At 43.0% G+C, this 17,051-nt stretch overlaps 1 protein-coding gene across 5 annotated transcripts in view; it reads left to right on the forward strand.

Annotated features, from left to right (window-relative positions):
• The window catches only part of MAGI2 (membrane associated guanylate kinase, WW and PDZ domain containing 2), a 694,208-nt gene extending 684,831 nt beyond the window's left edge, over positions 1–9,377 (forward strand). For all 5 annotated transcript variants that reach the window (XM_072333162.1, XM_072333185.1, XM_072333169.1 and 2 more), the window contains one exon: positions 6,291–9,377. In XM_072333162.1, the coding sequence (XP_072189263.1) occupies positions 6,291–7,090 (800 nt within the window). In that variant the 3' untranslated portion in view covers positions 7,091–9,377. The remainder of the gene's footprint in view (positions 1–6,290) is intronic.
• The last annotated feature ends 7,674 nt before the right edge of the window (positions 9,378–17,051 follow it).

A 17,051-nucleotide genomic window follows, 5' to 3' on the forward strand; every position in this document is an offset into this window, starting at 1 on the left:
CACAAATTACTAGAAAGCAGAAAAATTCCACTCCCATTTGCCAGTTACTGTAAATTTTCAGGGTCATGGGACATTACTGAGCCCAAACAGACAAGCAGGAAGATGGGTGTGGTACATGATTGTATGAAATTGTATTAGGTTTTCATTGGATCAGAAACAAGACTTCACAATATCAAACTCATTAACTGCATTTGTAGGAAAGGAGTTTATGTGACACATTAACTAAGTATGGCCTAGATTTATTTTTGTAAAGGTAATGGCATGCATGTCGTTTTCATACATAGAATCAACTTGTGGCACCCACAGCGCACTGCTAAAAAGGCATGAGGGCAATGCTCTGGAAGAAAGGGCTGGCCCACATGGCCATGGAGCCTGGCCAAGAGAAGGAATGTGTCACAGTGGAAGGTGCCTAAATGACACTGATGTTTATTTTCAGAGCCACTGGCATTGAGGTGTTTGGGTGTGGATAACAGCAGTGGAAGAAAAGTGGATTTCTCTCTTCTAAGCCAAGCAAAGGGTGATTTGTGTGAAAATGTTTGTATGGCACTATTGAATAATTAACGAGTAGTGGAAGTTTATAGCCAGAAGTAAGGGGGCTGTGGTGCCCATTGCCACAGACATTCTGGGAAAGGACAGGTGGGAGAATGGCATACTGCGCCGTGGCAGCTGAACAGAAGGCATCAAGAGCTTGTCTAACAATCCACACCTCAGGGAATCAGTTATCTCGGGAGACAAAGGATGCACTACATCTGGGCTGTGGAAGCTCCAGGAGGAAAGATTAAAGATTCTTCAAATATTCTGAAATATCCCTCCTTACAGAGCATTAAAGGAAAGCTGCAGGAGGCCAATGCAATCAGGAACATCACAAGCATGTCAGGACGTAATGAGAAAGAGCCGAATGCATTCCTAGTATAACACTGCCAGCATTAGTGGATACTCTCCAGGGGACAATTTGTCCCATTTTTGTTATTAGCAGCATCTCTAAGAACTGTTTGCCACCTTCTGGCAGTACATAATTTCAGACAAAAAAGAAGGGGAAAAAAATGCACCATATTTGGTATGTAATCAAAAACTATTTGGTTCCCTTGGAAAATAACTCTGGGACGATGCGAAAACAGCTGGTTACACATGCCAGGAAATGTGTAATTCATACTAATGAAAAAATGCAAAGCTTTAAAATGTTGTTCACTATTCTCACACTTTGGAAATATAATATGACATTGAGATTTTACTGTATTGTATTTATAAAGTGTGAAGTTATTTCTATTATTTAAATTGCCATTAAATTTTAAAGAAAGTAATATTCCTATCTTCCACTTAATTTTACCTGGTGAAAAATCCCACGTTGCTGATAAATTGTTGAGCAATTATTTAAAATACATTGATGCAAAAGGAGAACCCAGCAGCAAATCCAAAAGTGTAGTCTCTCTTGACCTGAGATCTCAGCAGAGCAGATGAGAGCGAGGCCAGATTTAGATGCAATCTTAAATAGGCAAACTGTAATGAAATCTACTACAGAAATTTACTACAGGAAATTAAATTAAATAAATAAACACATAAGTGGGCTGAGCTCTTTCCTGATTTGACACCTACCCAATGCTCAGAAAGTAAGACAGGTACAAGCGCTTCTCAATTAGTAAGGCTATGGGCTTCTTTTGCTGATGGTTCAGATGGTCACCAGCAAGCACTGGATCCAGAGAAAGGACTAAAGGTTAGTTAGGAGAGGAGCAAGTATGTGAGTAATGGCATTATTCCCTGTCTGTTAAATACGCATAAGCAGGCACAGCAAAGCAAGTCACTCACATGTGTGTCAGGTCTACCTCAAATTAAAAAGGACAGAAAAGTCCTGTTCCTGATGCTTTCCCCTTGTCACCCTTCCTCCAAAATGGCTGCCTTTGTCTCTTACTTGTCCTCCTACACACTGGAGATCATGTGTCTCTGGTGTCTCTTAACTCAGTTAGCAATTGAAGCCTTGCCTGAGAGTTATGTGAAACAGGTCACAGGTGAGTCATTCTTGCACATCCCATAGAAGTGCCGTCAACCTGCAGGCCAGTCACTCATGGGGACTAAAAGCCGCCCAGAAAACACCTACTAAATTACACCAAATCAAATGCCGTCACTGTGACAGATGATAGTGCTGCCTCTCGGTCATTTATCTTGTCTAAATTGGTAGGTCAAGGGAGCTTTTCTCCCTTCAGAGAAAGGAGGAAGGCATCTATTAGCCTTCAGTGAGATGTATAACTTTGAAAATTCATTTCTCCCTCAGCAAGTGCGATACCCAGAGTGACAAAGTAAAAGCACAAATTTAAAACTACATCATCCCTAAATCTCTCCTGTAGTTTCAAATGAATTCAATATCCTTCACTTCTTCTTGGAAGTTGTTAGGGCATTAGTAGTTTGAGCCCTATTGAATACACGCAGTCTTCATTTTGTCCTTGAAGAGGACAAATCATTGCTCTGTCTCCGGCTGAGGATGCTTGCGAAATGTTTTCAGATACTTTGGTATAACAGACACTAAATGTAGGTTATGTTTGCACTTCACACTGCAGGTTTTACATAAAGCTTAAAAATTAGGACAAAACATTATCTTTTTCAGACATACTAATAAGTATCTCCAAAATGTATCTCTAGCCTTAGAATTAGTGTAAAAGGAAATCACTCATTAAGCTGCTTGAAGAATAATATTTGGCATTTTTCTTGTGTTTATGTTTGTTATGGAAAAGCAATCATTTCAGTGTTGGCTGAATATGTCCAAATGAACTCTTATGGTTTGCACAGACCTCTGAAAAATATTTATGTTTTGAGCTGTAAATTACTTACATTACTGTGCTTTGTCCTACATTAGTAATGTGGATGTTTCCCCATAATTCTCAAATATGAGAAAGAAGTTGGTTATGGTATCCTCTTGTCAATATTGTCCTCATCTGCCAAGGAAATCTTGCAACAAATGCTGGCTGTCATGGACACCTATCAAAGATGAGGAAGACTTTCAACCTAATTTCCTTTTATTTAGAAGGAAAAGCAAGTTAGGTTGGATTTTTGCTGCGCTCGGAGCTTACAGAAAAGTCATTTAATCAACTTCTTACTCACAAGTACTTTATTACGAGGGAGTAGGCATGGCAGTTTTGTTTAATGGCAGATTTTCCCTCCAGCCACTGAAAATGGAGCTTACACAGGTGCCTGCTCCGTGATCAGGTCAGGCTCTGTATGTCACACTGCAGCCAGTGGCTCACCTGGGGGTGTCCCACAGCCAAATTTCCCTAAGCTATAGCTGCAAGACTTCTTGCTTGGTTGTTGTGTTTTCTTTTTGTTGGTGTTTTCTAGGGGAGAAGCAGAGATCTGATGTTGCCTATCATGCTGCAAGTTCTAGCTTACAGACATATGTGTATGCATATTATTACATGTAATAAATAGGCCCCTGATTCACTCTGAAGTTGGTTCTAACCCACTACAGTTTCTCAATGCAATATTTGGTGATCCCTCTTAAAAATAATAATAATAATAATAATAATAATAATTGAAAATTCAAAATTGACCATTAATGAACTAGGGCAGGATTTCCCATCACTACCCCATCTCCAATAAATAAATCATCAGACTGCTCACACCTGGAGGTGTCCCATAAATAACAAGTACAACATTATCCTTTCTGCCCCAGAGGAGCAGCAAATGCTGTTTGCAGCCCTGTTTTCACACGGTGTCCTCCTTCCATTTGGACAAGAGCAGCTGATGCTTGCACAGGGGCACATTTTGTGCAGTAGCACTCTCATTTCCAAGAGCACCTTGCTGCTCCAGGACATCCAATGCTTCTGCTGGTGCGCAGCTGATGTTTCCCAAAGTAATATGCTATTTCCTTAACTTCAGCTGCCCTCTGGTTCTCGCTTAAGATCCAATTATGGCCCACTGGCCTTCACTACCCCTCACTGAAAAGCAACATCTCAAAACAACTGGGAAAGAGAGGCTGTAATTAAATCAAAATGATCTTCACCTCTCCCCCATGAAGGTGTGTCGTGGTGTGCAACTGTGCCATAAGAAGCAGAAACTGAGCTGAGGCTGTTTCCATTCTTCATTCATACCAATCACGTACTGATAACTTAACCAATGAAAACCACTCTGAGTAGTGTGCAGTGCTGTGGGGTCCCTGTGTGTCCACCTCTCTCTGCAGGGGTTAACTCAGGCTAATGTAATCTGCAGGGATCAGCATAAATTAACTTGTACCGAGCTCCATGCTGCTGCAATCTGATTAATTTGCAAAGACCCGAGGTGGTGTTCAGTGCTGGTTCAGACACCTTGCTGATGCACAGATTGACCCTGCATTGTGTGGTCCCACTCTAGATGTAAAGAGATCAGGCAGAGGGACTGGGACCCCCTGAAGGAGAGCTGGTTTTGAGGGATAACCAAAGCAGAATCACCTGGATTCTCCCATGGTTCTCCCTCACCACCACAGCCTGCAGAATTACAGAATTCGAGAACAAGCCCACAGAAGCAAATGTAGGCAAGCGCCTGAGAGCTGATAACTCTACATGCCTGATCCTCCCATTTATTTTTCCTGCTCGAGTGCCAAGCAGGGAGCAGATGGTACATTACTCAGCCTTAACTGGAGGGTAAGGAAGTGTGATTTGGAAAAAAATATATAAAAATCAGTTGGGACCCTCAGCCCATTTAGATTCTAAGCTCAAAGTTTATTTGTCTTACACAGAACTTGTACTTTCTCCCCTCTCAAATGCTAATCCTCTCCACACATATGCTCATTATGCAAAAGCATATGACAAACACCATCTGGGAAAACAAACAGCTCCGCAGCTAACCGCGCTGCTCCCTCCCCTTACGTCACCCACCTCACTATTGTCTCTCCTATTTTTACCCACAAAACAGCAATCACTCAATCAAGCTATTAACTTAAATGTGCTGTCTCAGTCAAACAAGCTGCAGGTCCCAGACTGGGCAGTAAATCCCACTCCATTTTTCAAGATGATGTGCATCTTCATGATAATTTGAAAGCAGTCACAGCACTGAGAAAAGCAAATGTAGCTTTAAAAGGGCATTTGGTATCAGTGAGGGATGCTAGTCCTGACCCTCAGAAGCCCAGGCTTGTTTTCCAGCTAGAAGGTTATGTTTTCTCCCCCGTGAAATATGCAGCTCTTGCCACAGGTTCTACCTCGTTTCCATGGATCCCTGAGACATTCTCTAAATAGAGAATGACATTAGCCAAGTTCAGTGATTTCTCTAACCTCAGCGTAGACGGGTAAGAATAGGAACTGTGCTGTCATTAGTCATGATGGATTCATTGTCTGCCTGAATGTTAATCAAAAGAAATGAGGATCAGATGTGCAAAAGAAAGCATTTGGCTGTCTCAGAATATTGTGTTTTTTACTAGTGGATTAAGAAAACCATCATGATTCAGCAAAGGACGTGTCTATTCTAACTAAATTAAACAGAATCTGCACAATCCAGCCATGCTGTGCTGAGGCTAAGTAACCGGGAGACATTCAAAACACACAGCCAAAAAAGAGCCTTAGCAGCTGATGCTGTGATATAAAGGTGGAGCTTTGTAAGTACCCTGCAAGAATTGTGGGGCCATAAACACTGCAATATTATATCTATTTAGAAAAAATATGAGACAGAATTCAATGATGACCTTATCTGAGCTACAAATTCTTGTCAATTAGTATATGCTTGTGGGGACATGTTTATAGATGGCAGAAAGTCCTTCTCATTTGTCCTCGGAGACAGCACTGATATTGCCCAGCTAAGAAATACATTATACAGCTAGAAAAGAGGCAATTTGATTTCATGAGCGCGTCGTTATTATTTTAAGAATAATTTAACGTAGGCAGAGAAAAGCAGAACCTATATAAGAAAAGACTGAGGTTTTCAGCATGTGCGGTACCAGCCCCGTGGTTCTTACTTTCTCCTGGTCTCTTTATTTGTTTGGGGGAGAGTGGGACTGTTTTATTTTCATAGAATCATAGAACAGCTTGGGTTGGAACAGATGTTAAAGCCCCCCACAGTTCCAGCCCCCCCAGCTGAGGCTGCCCTGGGTCGCATCCCACCCGGCCTTGAGCACATCCAGAGATGGGCACCCACAGCTCCCTGGGCAGCTGTGCCAGGGCCTCATTGCCCTCTGAGTAAAGAATTCCCTCCCCACTGACCCCACTGGGAGTTTCCCTTCCCCTGAAAGACTGAGGAGTCTGATTCTCAAGCGTGATTCGGGTGTTGATGTTGCTGTGTGTGTGATGTGCATGACATGCTGAGCACACCCTGACGCCTTCTCTCTGTTGCCACCACAGACGAGCCAAGCTCCTGGAGCGCTCCCGCTGCCGCCTCCCCAGGTCTGCCGGAAGTAGCTCTGTCCCTCGACGACATAATCTCACCATTATCCTCATCACACATAGCCCCACCCTCTGACCCTTCTCACCAGATAAGCCCAGAAACAACATGGGATATCAAGAGGGAACACGACGGAAGGAAACCAAAGGAGCTTTCGGTGAACGGCCACAAAAAGAAAAGGGTAGGAGAGCAAAGGGAAAGGTCAGCAAGTCCTAAAAAGGCAGACAGGTCAAAGCACGACGAGCCTTCTTGGAAAGGATATTCAGAAGGCAAAACTAAGGTGACGGATGGTGGCAGGCTCACATCGGAAAGCAGAGCGGTGGGACACAGCATTATGATGGAGGCTGGCGCGAGAGAGCACGTGTGTGCTGGAAGCAGTGATGAACAGTTTGGGAGGCTGAAGAAGCCGGAAAGCAAGAGGGGAGGATCTCTTAGCAAAAAAGAAGATCACAGATCCACAAATACTAGTGAGAAGAAGTCAGCTGCAGCACCTGACCATGCCAAGCTTGATGCAGGTGCTACCAAGACATACAGTAGCAATCGCTGCAGCTCGCCTGGAAGCGATATGGATCATAGCCAGAGGGATCCTGATGGGAAACCCAATGAGTTCCCCAGGAAGGGACATCTCCACCCCATTAGCACTCGCAGCACCAACACTACAGTTCGAAAGGCAACGGTCTCCCCGGGGCCATGGAAAATCCCCGGCTCAGATAAGCTACCTGGCGTCCTAAAGTCCGGCACTTCTGCCATGAGCAGATAAGCACGGGACTGTTGCCCTCTAACTGTCTCAAATTGACGCAGAACATTCTTCTTAGTTGTTGTCTCACGTTGATTTATTTTAATTTATTTTAACTATCACGCATATACACAAAGCATTGAGGGATGAAAACATTAGTCTGTAACTCCATGACAATGTGCACAGTATCTAATAAGTTCAAAAGCATATAGTCAACACGGAGATTTGAAATTGACCCTAAAGTCCCAGTTCCATTTTAGGGACTTTGGCAGCTATGGAAGAAACCAAAACAATATGAAGGACAGTACATCAGAGAAGGATAGTGCAGTGTAGCTTTAGCATTTTTTTTCCACTGCATGAAGGACTTGGATTTCATTCAAACTTTATATCAAGAAACTGGAACAAGTTAGAGCAATCGCAAACTGGAACATCGCCTTAAATAAAACTGCACGGAGCAAGCTGAAACTGAGAGAGAATCTTTTCATGGAGCTAAAATGTTGTAAATAAATTGTTCTTGACATATCTAGACAGGGGTTAAAGGGTTTCTTTGAAGCATTTGGAACTGTATGCCCATGACACGTCTCCACTGTCACCGCTTTGGGATAGTCCACGTGATACCCTGTAGCACAGTTCGCTGGATGCTGCAGGAGGAGTTGGGAATCTAGTGGATTAGTTTCTGTGATACCATCTCTACTGCCATTTTTGTGAACCAACCATGTTTCTGTACATTGGAAAGGAGTTAGGGTGGAGTTGTATTTGCAAATTATTCTCCAAAGCAATTTACTACACGTTCCCCAAATCCTGCACAGTAGCACACAAGCCAGTTGGCCAGGCTCAAAACTCCAACATCCCCAGGGCCCTCACAATGTATGGAAGATTGCTACAGAGAAAAAGCTGCAGTTTCCTTAAGGAAAGGCCTTCCCATTCTGCAGGAAATGATAGTTTCACTCATCAACAGTGCTATGTTCCATACCCACCCCCATTTCGTTAGGATGCTCTCACCTTCCATTCCCTCACTTTGGCAGAGCAGGTGTCTTTGAGGCACGTAACAATTATTAGGTGAAAATACACATTTTGGTGCCCTCAATCAATAAATTCAATATATTTCCATTTTTTAGATGATTTACATTTTATCATTTCTTCCCTACCTCCATTTTTTTCTTTTTTTCTTTTTTTTTTTTTTTTTCCTTTTGATTTTAGTCTTTCTTGTTTGTCTGTTTTGAATTTCAAGCCTTAAGTGCCAGGTAAACATTCCAGTCTGCCTTCACAGGAGATAAGTCTAAGTTCAGTCAGTCAGTCACTCTCTTGGTTCAAAAAGATACGTGTGTGTACCTATGAGTGTGCATATGCTTCTTTGTCTGTCAGAATTGAAAAACAAATAAACAAATACAAAATCCCGGGCAATAACACATTGGTGATTAAAACAACGACGATGCAGTCAACAATTCGTATTCCAAAACAATTGTTCTCGAGCAATCTTAGTTCCTCACGAGCTCTGCTGAAACGTTAGATTGAGATTGTCTTTGTTCCAAGGAATCAGCACATGGCTGTATGTCTCAAACATCGCACTGGACTGAGAAATCTATAGGCATGTTTCTTCCTGTCCAATTATCTGAAACGCCTCAAGTAAAGGATTTTGCAGCTTTCAAAGAATTCTTTTTTTTTTCCTTTCTTTCTTTCTTTTTCTTTCTTTTTTGGGGGGAAAAAGAAATTCCATGTATAATTTCTGAAAAAGCACAAGTCCACGTAGCTGTTTATAAAACTACTATTTAGTGAAAAAAGAAAAAAAAAGAAGAAAAAAAAAAAACCAGAAAAAAAAGAACCCAACAAATCTTTATCCCCTGAACTAGAATCCAATATAATTCCAATATAATTTGCCATTAATTTATTGAATCTGATTTTGGACAATGCTTCTGTAGTGTAGATGCATGTCCCAGTATCTTATTTTTATGTATAAAGAAAGCAAACAATGAAATCTGGAAAAACAGTGGAGATTATGCTTGCATAAACTCTAATTTGCACAGTTCACAGCTACTCCTTGTGCAGTAATTGCTTTATGCGGCTGTAATCGATAACCTGTGAAGACAGCACATCATCTAAACCCCATTCCAAATAATATTTCTGTGTAGTGTTAGCTGTGAATTTACCCTGTACAGCTCTATCTCTATAAATATAATTCCATGTATTAATAGTCACAGAAAGGCTGTAAGTGAGCAACTATTTTTATGAAACGCACCACTATGGATAAATTAACTTTTACAGAAATCTTGTTTACTGTATGATATTCTAAACCACTGTCAAATAAAATATATATCCAAAAAAATCTTTTTTTTTTTTTTTTTTTTTTTTTTTCCCCCCCCAATTGTGTATAGTCTGTGTTAATTTGGAGTGACACACTTTGGTGTTACATCGGGAATCATCATTTGCATGTAGATGAGTAGAATTAATGAACTACTGCGTGATGGAAATGGGAAATCTCCATTTTGATTTCTTACTCCAGAGAGGGGAATAATTAATGAATTATATGCAGATAACCAGACCAATTCTATGCGGGCACGGTGAGGTGCAGGAGGATACAAGGAATGTCCACCTGGAGTGAGAGGCCTGAACTCGAATCATCCTTTCAGTTCCAGGAAACATGGGAACAGGGCGTTCAGAATCACAGCATCACAGGGACACATCCTGGACATATATAATACAAGCAAAAGGAATGAAGTGCTAGTTAGAGCCTGTAACCAAAAAAGGGTTGTTCACAGGCTGGGTGAAGGGGGATAATTCGATTTCCAGTTGACTTTACAGAAGCGTCATAAGGATGTCAAAAGAACTGTGACCAGGCAGCCCGTTCTGGAGCCAAATTCATCTGCCAGAGCACAGAGCAGAAATGTGCTCCTTACCTTCATTTAGCAAAATAAATTGCCACTTCCAGACTGTAGGCACTATAAGTTGGGCTGCCTGGAAAAGAACTGATTTTTTTTCTTTCCCCACACAAATATGACATGTAAAAAATATACGTATTTCCTTTTTGCTTAAAAATGATGTTTAAAAAGTAATAATTTATTTGCTGTCATCCACACCGAGCCTCTTTCAGCAGAGCTGTATTTTTCAGAAGACTAATGTTCCACATAAAGAAAATCAACCAGCTGAACTAATAACATAATTTTTCATTCCAATAAACACGTAACAAATTTGAAGTGCCTTTAATGCTCCAAAAACAGTTGATGCTCCTTAAATAGCTCCATTTGCATGGCCAGAACTGTAAACATGGGCCTGACTGAGCCCCAGCAGCACAATGGGGAAGCCTCTGATGCAGTGTAGACTCACTGGTACATGCTTCTGCCCATCTCCTGTAAACAACGCTGGCATAGTAACATAGTGTTTGCATTGTGTTGTCATTCCTATGGCCCCTTTTTATCTATAAAATAACACAGGATACACACGGGAAACCGTCAAAGGATGTGTTCTTCTCCTGAGTGCTGTACTTCTCTCAAGATAAAAAATACTGAATCGTAGAATCATCAAGTCTGGAAAAGACAATTAAGGTCATCTGGTCCAACCATCCACCTACCACCAGCATTGCCCACTAAACCATGTGGATCTTTTCCAGGAAAAAATGTCACCTGTGGTTCATAACCATCCCCTCTAAGCCCAGTTTATAATTTCGGCTGTCTTTTCCCAGTTCAAGGGAAGAAAGTCGAACCTGGTTTCCTGTTATTCAAAATGGAACTTTATCACAGTATCATGCGAGTTGGAAGGGACCTTAGAGATCATCGAGTCCAACTCCCGGGTTTTGAGCCCTCTGTGTAGCAAAGCGGCACTTCTACCCCCTGCGCCACAGGGGGGATTCGAACCCTGGGCCACCGGTGTTGCAAGCAGCAATTCTACCACTGTGCCACCGGGGCACACACTTTATCACCCCTAACAGCCACCTCTAATAAGCCAGTAGTGTTATATTCATCTTTATTGCAGTATCCGAACACATATGAGCTTTGGGCAAGGCCCACACTTGAGACTGAACAGCAGAGCATGTGGACAAGCCTGTGCTCCAGGAATATCTTCATTGGATATTACATGAAACAAATAAAGGTGACATGGGAAAATGCAGTGAGACTAAAGTGATAATTGCAATGGCAATGTGGAGCCAATTCCCAGACACAAGGCAAGCTGAACCCTCTCTGCCCAAAAATTTCATTAAAAAGCCAGAAAAAAAAAAATACTGAATAACTCCTATTAGGTCTTGGCAAAGATGCCATCTTTCCCTCTAGAAATCTGCTGGGCTGACAGTTCTCATCATTTAGGTACAGCAGAGCTCAGGCTGCACAGGTTTCACTACGTTATCATCCCCTAGACAGGAGGGACGTTGCTGGGCCATAGTCCACATGCCTACCTTTCCCATGTCTTCAGTGCTAAGGCTGCTAACACTTTAGCATCAGTGCCACTAGTTGCACTGATGCAGAATTGATGGAATCAGTGCAGAAGGTCAAGCACAGTTACATTTCTTCCCCAGTATTTTTCAACTCCCAGCTAAAGAACAGCCAGCCACTATTACAGAATGCCTCATCTGCATCAAAGAGCTTCAGTCTGATGTCCACCACCTCTACTGAGTATCATAATCCCATACTTAGCCTCCTATATCCCAGATGCCCTCAGTACCACCAATTCTGTCCTGAACCTCTCCTCCTCCACAGCTCCTCACCAATTTGTTCTTAATCATACCTCTGTAATCAGTTCTGCCGCCTTTTAGTGGATTGATTCTTCCATTCTTCTTTCTCATATCCTTCAGAACTTTGTCTGTCCCTTTTGCCCTTTTCCATCTGTCCCTCTCTTGCCATCTGACCATTTACTGCTCACCCAATCTCTGCTTTCTCTGTTATCTCAGCAGTTCCACATTAAACATCTCTGCTCAGTCATTCATGTAGGCCAATTCATTGACACAGTCCTGTGTGTCATATAAACATTTAGCCATGCCCAACATCTTGTAATGAAGGCCAACCCAAATCACCTGCCTTTGTTTTTAGAAACCAGCAGTAGCTACTGATTAAGACACTGCAGAAGAACACGGCTCAGCTAAGGAGGATGTTACCTTCCGCATTTCTCTGTACTTGGAAGGAAGCTTTTTGTGTAGAGGAAAAGTTTCTTGTTGCACTGCCATGGAGCTGAAAGGTAGAAAAAGCTTTGGCCTTGCCCAGGGATGATTGATCTCATAAGGGATTTACTTCTGTAAGTTCCCAAAAGACTCCTTTCCTTCTTCCATCCCCTTGACTCCTAGGATATTTTCTGTAATTGTTGCTGAAAGGGCTACGCAGGCAAGGCAGGCTGCCTGCTCTCATCACTGAGAGAGGGCTCAGAGAGACTGTCCACGTGGAGCTCCATGTCTGTTAGACTCAGAGGCTCCCAAAGCTGTTTCTCCATCTGTCACATCAGAACCAAACATCACCTTTACCTTCACAGCTGTCATGGAAACAGCGAGCATTTTTAATTAGCCATTTCTCCCAAAGGAGAACCCACCATCTGGACAGCAGCAGCTGTGCTTCAGAAAGGAGCAGCCTCAGACCTCAGCCATGCCCCAAGGCCTGTGCAGGCCCTGCTCAGCACCCAGAACTGGCCATCAGTGTACCGGGTCTTCCCACTGCCCACCTGTCCATAGCCTGGCTCTGCAGAGACCTTCGCCATCCTGCAGACAGCAAACATGCTCTCAGCCTGCCCTTTGGGGTCCCAGAGTATTTGTCTTGATGTTTCTAACAGCAATGATGTGATCTCACGCTATCCCCATAGCTGGTCCCTAAGCTTCCAGAGTGTAGGTTTTTTTTAATATGTCATTGAGACATAGTAACACTGCTGAACTGTAATCAGTCTAAAAATGATGCTCTGTCCTTTCCTGCTTTTACTGCCTGTGTGGCAATAAGTCACTCTATCACTTCGGTTAATCAGTAGAGAAAGTTTTGCTCACAAGGTACAAATAGATCAGTTTTAAACACCTGGAGGAAAGCTGGAGCAGAGAGACCCATCCTCACTCACATACACGGCCTGGAGACCATCTTGCCTTCCTGCTCAGGAACTTGCCACATGTCCCCATCTGAGATGGGAGGTTTTCCCTCTTAGAAAAAAAAAAAAACATCATAGAGTAATAGAATCATCAGTTGGAAAGAACCCCTAAAGGTCATCTAGTCCAACTCCCCTGCAATAGACAGGGAATAGAATCATATATATATATATATAATACAGGAAGCTCGACTTGTGCAGGAAGATATCCATTTTCCACAGATGAACTGTTGTAAATATTTTAAAGGTGGGAGATATCTAAACTGAAAAAAAAAAAAAAAAGACAAACCAGATGGGAGGAGAAAGACAGGATGAATGAATGTTCCTTCTGTGATGTGACCGCTGGCTGACCTGCTCTATTTTCAGCTTCTTCAAGCTTTTAAGCTTGAATTAAAATGAAAATGAAAATTAATGAAAACTAAGAGCAAATAAATGTGACATGTTGCAGATGTGCTGAGCTGCCCCATCAGCAGGCTGGCACTGCTGTGACAGTTCTGCGTGGAAGCAGCAATTGCACCCATCCGTGCAGGAATGTCTCGGACCAACCAAAAGCCATCCCTGTAATACTTCTTTCTACACCTTTTCCCCAAGGATTGCTGCATGCTGCCAAGGGATAAGTCTGTTTCTTGTACAGAGGTGTTGCAGATGTGGAGGCAGTGGGAGGAGAAGCTAAAACGTGACAGCAAAGCCAGCAGTACTGTGAGAGGCCTGCACCAGAAGACTGCAGTGGCAATCACCAGTCTCTCTTCTCCTGCTTAATATGGACCATTGCTGTCACTGAAGTCATCTGAATTTTTATAATGCTTTTCTAACAGTCTACTAAGAAATATATAGTTTTTGCTTTCTGGATTACTATTTGCTCAATAGTAATGCAAAACCACATGAAACCCAACCAATCCAAATGCCCTCCCCTCCCATTGGTGGGTCTGTGCACAGCGCTAAAGTTTCTCTTCATACATATGCATGATATTAATGAATGTTGGTGTTTGTACTTCCCCAAAGTGATTAAAAGCTACGCCAAGAGCTTTAACTGAAGTGTTTTAAAAATTGTGGTCCATAAACCAGAAAATTGTTCCCCCTGTCTGTAAATCAGAGAGTACAAAGAGCCACACTTAGGTAGCTCTTTAGCTATTTAATTCAGCAGGAAAATCAAACGTCTCCCTGCACAGACCACAAAGCTCTCTGCGTATGTAACATATATTCCAATTAGCACTTCACTCACACCAGAAGTTTTTCAAAAATAAGCCCAGCAGGCAATGTGGAGCACTGCAGTGTTAGTATAAAACACTTCAAAATACCTCCTAAACCTCCACGCACCATGAACAACACTGACTGATCACCCTTTGAAATCACCCCATGTAAGATGAATGCAAGCATGTCTTCTGAACTGCTCCCACTTTCTGCATCTCTGTTTTTGGATGGATATTAGGAAAAAAACACAGGTGTATATTAGGTATTGGTTGGATATTAGGAATAATTTCTTCTCAGAAATAGTGGTGAGGCACTGGCACAGGCTGACCAGGGAGGTGGTGGAGTAACCGTCCATGGAGGTGTTCAAGAAGCATGGAGATGTGGCACTGATGGGTGTGGGTTAATGGGGATGATGGGATGGTTGTTGGACTAGATCATCATATAGGTCTTTTCCAATCTTAATGATTCTACAAAGCTGTGATGGCTTTTGGGGTGGTTTCTGGCAAAGATATGCCATGAGTACCACCATGCCAGCAGCAGCAGATCACAAAGCTGTTTCAGGACACATCCAACAGCATGTAACATCCCCACTGCCCTGAGAAGCATGGAGAGCCTTCCTGCATGGCATCCAGCTGAGATGCTACAGTCCTTCATGATTAACACAACTGAAAGAGTCTGCACTAGGCTCTGCTGATAGAGTATCAACAGTCCCATTCCCCATAGGCAGTCTCCTCCATCAGCCTCTGTCCAGTTCTCTCTTCTCTCACCCTGCTCTCTATATGTTGAACTTTTCTCATGCTGGCGTACAAAGGCAAATACAGCCTAAACTGATCTCTACACCTACAATTTCCTGAGGTTAACAATTACATCTCTGCTTCACAATTTTATAGATCCACTATGTTCTTTGATTAGCAGTTCCTTCCCAGACTAAGTGGTTTTGGGAAAAAAATGGAGGATTTAGTAGCATTTTTAAGACTGGTTGTTAAAATGTTATACAAATTAGAGAAAACTTATTTGTATTTCATCCTCACTTATAAGCTCTAGCATCCATGAGCTCCATTAGCTACCAGAAAATGCCAGCAAGCACCCCAGCAATGAGAGTACCTGGAGGTGACAAAGTGCAAGTGTGTTGATCCTGGATGCCACCAAAAGATCCAGGCTTACAGCTTCTGACTCAAGTGTCCACACTCTGCTCTGCAGAACCCATCCACTCCCCTTTCAAAGTCCGAAGAAGCAAATGATGAGCCACGTCCCTGGTTCTCCCCATTCACTTCAGACATTCTCCTGACACCAGGAGGACCAGTGATAGTATGCAGAGCAGCACAGAGCCCTGCCACCATCAGCCCAGCAGCAGGCTGGCTGGGGAGTCACAGCTTACAGCTGGAGAGGAAGACACTGATTTTTGCCATTCAGGTTTTGCCATCCATTGCCATCCTGTGATGTGACTAATGTAGAAGAGTATCCAAGACTCGCTGTGGAAGCACAGCAGGCTCAGGTGGAATAAATGGGCCCTACAAGGCAAAGCAGAGCAGTAAAAGTTGTTGCTGTGCAGCAGCCGCAATTATGCTCACATCAAACTACCAAGTGCAGGAACCTCAGCCAGTATAGCCTGAGGGACAGCAAGGAACTATCACATCTTTGTATAAAAGGTTGTATTGAAGTAATAGATAAAGAAGCAAAAAGGCAGTTATAGCATGTGAAATACACAGTGCTAAATGATCCACTAGTTTTAATGGCTTCTCTTACTCCACTCATTTTAATGGCATCTCTTAGTACTTTTCCTTGCAGTTAGAGTCTTTGTATGTCAAAAAGTCCATTCATGACAGTTTTTATAGGACACAGAAGTGATGGGAGCTGGTTTATGGGAAAGTCAGAGGGGCCAACAGCTCTGCTCCTGACTTCCCCATGGCCACACCACTAGGAGAGACAGGTCTGGTGAGCGGCCTTGGTGGCACACGTTCTGTTGGCTGCTGCCAACCAGACCTCCTCACAGCAGCCTCTTGGTAAAGGTAGCTTTGGGGAGATGAAGGCAGCCTTTGTAATCTGGAACACAGGGAGAGGAGAGCAGGTAAGAGGTGGGAACAAAACAAAGATAGACAAGGTAACAGCAGAAGTACAAGTGTCACAACACAAAGAATGGATGGCTCCACAGCAGAGACAGGACTACATTCTGAGCAACTGAGAAGTCTTAGATCTCTGAATGACTTCTCTGGCTCTTGGCATGGTTGCAGCACCCCCTGTCCCTCCACGACCCCTTACAGGCCTCAGTCATTCTTGCTTGTGGCCTACCATGGAGCCTGGGTTGGGAGCAGCACCAAGGGCTAAAGCCCCCCTCCCCTCAGATGCATGCAAGCGCTGAACCCACCCCACCATAGAAATGGCAGGCTCCAAGACATGATGCTATGATCATGACCTCAGAGAAGAAACTCGAGGGCCAGGGAGCACAGAGGAGGCTGGCAGAACTTAGACAAGGAAGGGGCTGATTTCAACCCTCTGAGACAACCTGGCTTTGTTCTCCAGTGCTGACACTCAGCTGTGAATCCCTTGCCACCAAGGACCTAGTTCTGGCTTTCTTACCCAAGTCGAATATCTAGACTGAAGGCTATGGCTGTCCAGTAATTTGAGGCATTTGTCCAGAACATATGAAATCAGATATGAGATTGGAATTCAGGTCATCTGTGAGTCAAAGAATAAACCTGAACTCTCCATTTCCATCCTAGGCTATGGGATATACGTTGGCATGGTTCTGCTAAAG

Source organism: Excalfactoria chinensis, chromosome 1 (assembly GCF_039878825.1).
Source record: "Excalfactoria chinensis isolate bCotChi1 chromosome 1, bCotChi1.hap2, whole genome shotgun sequence".
Classification (NCBI taxonomy): domain Eukaryota; kingdom Metazoa; phylum Chordata; class Aves; order Galliformes; family Phasianidae; genus Excalfactoria; species Excalfactoria chinensis.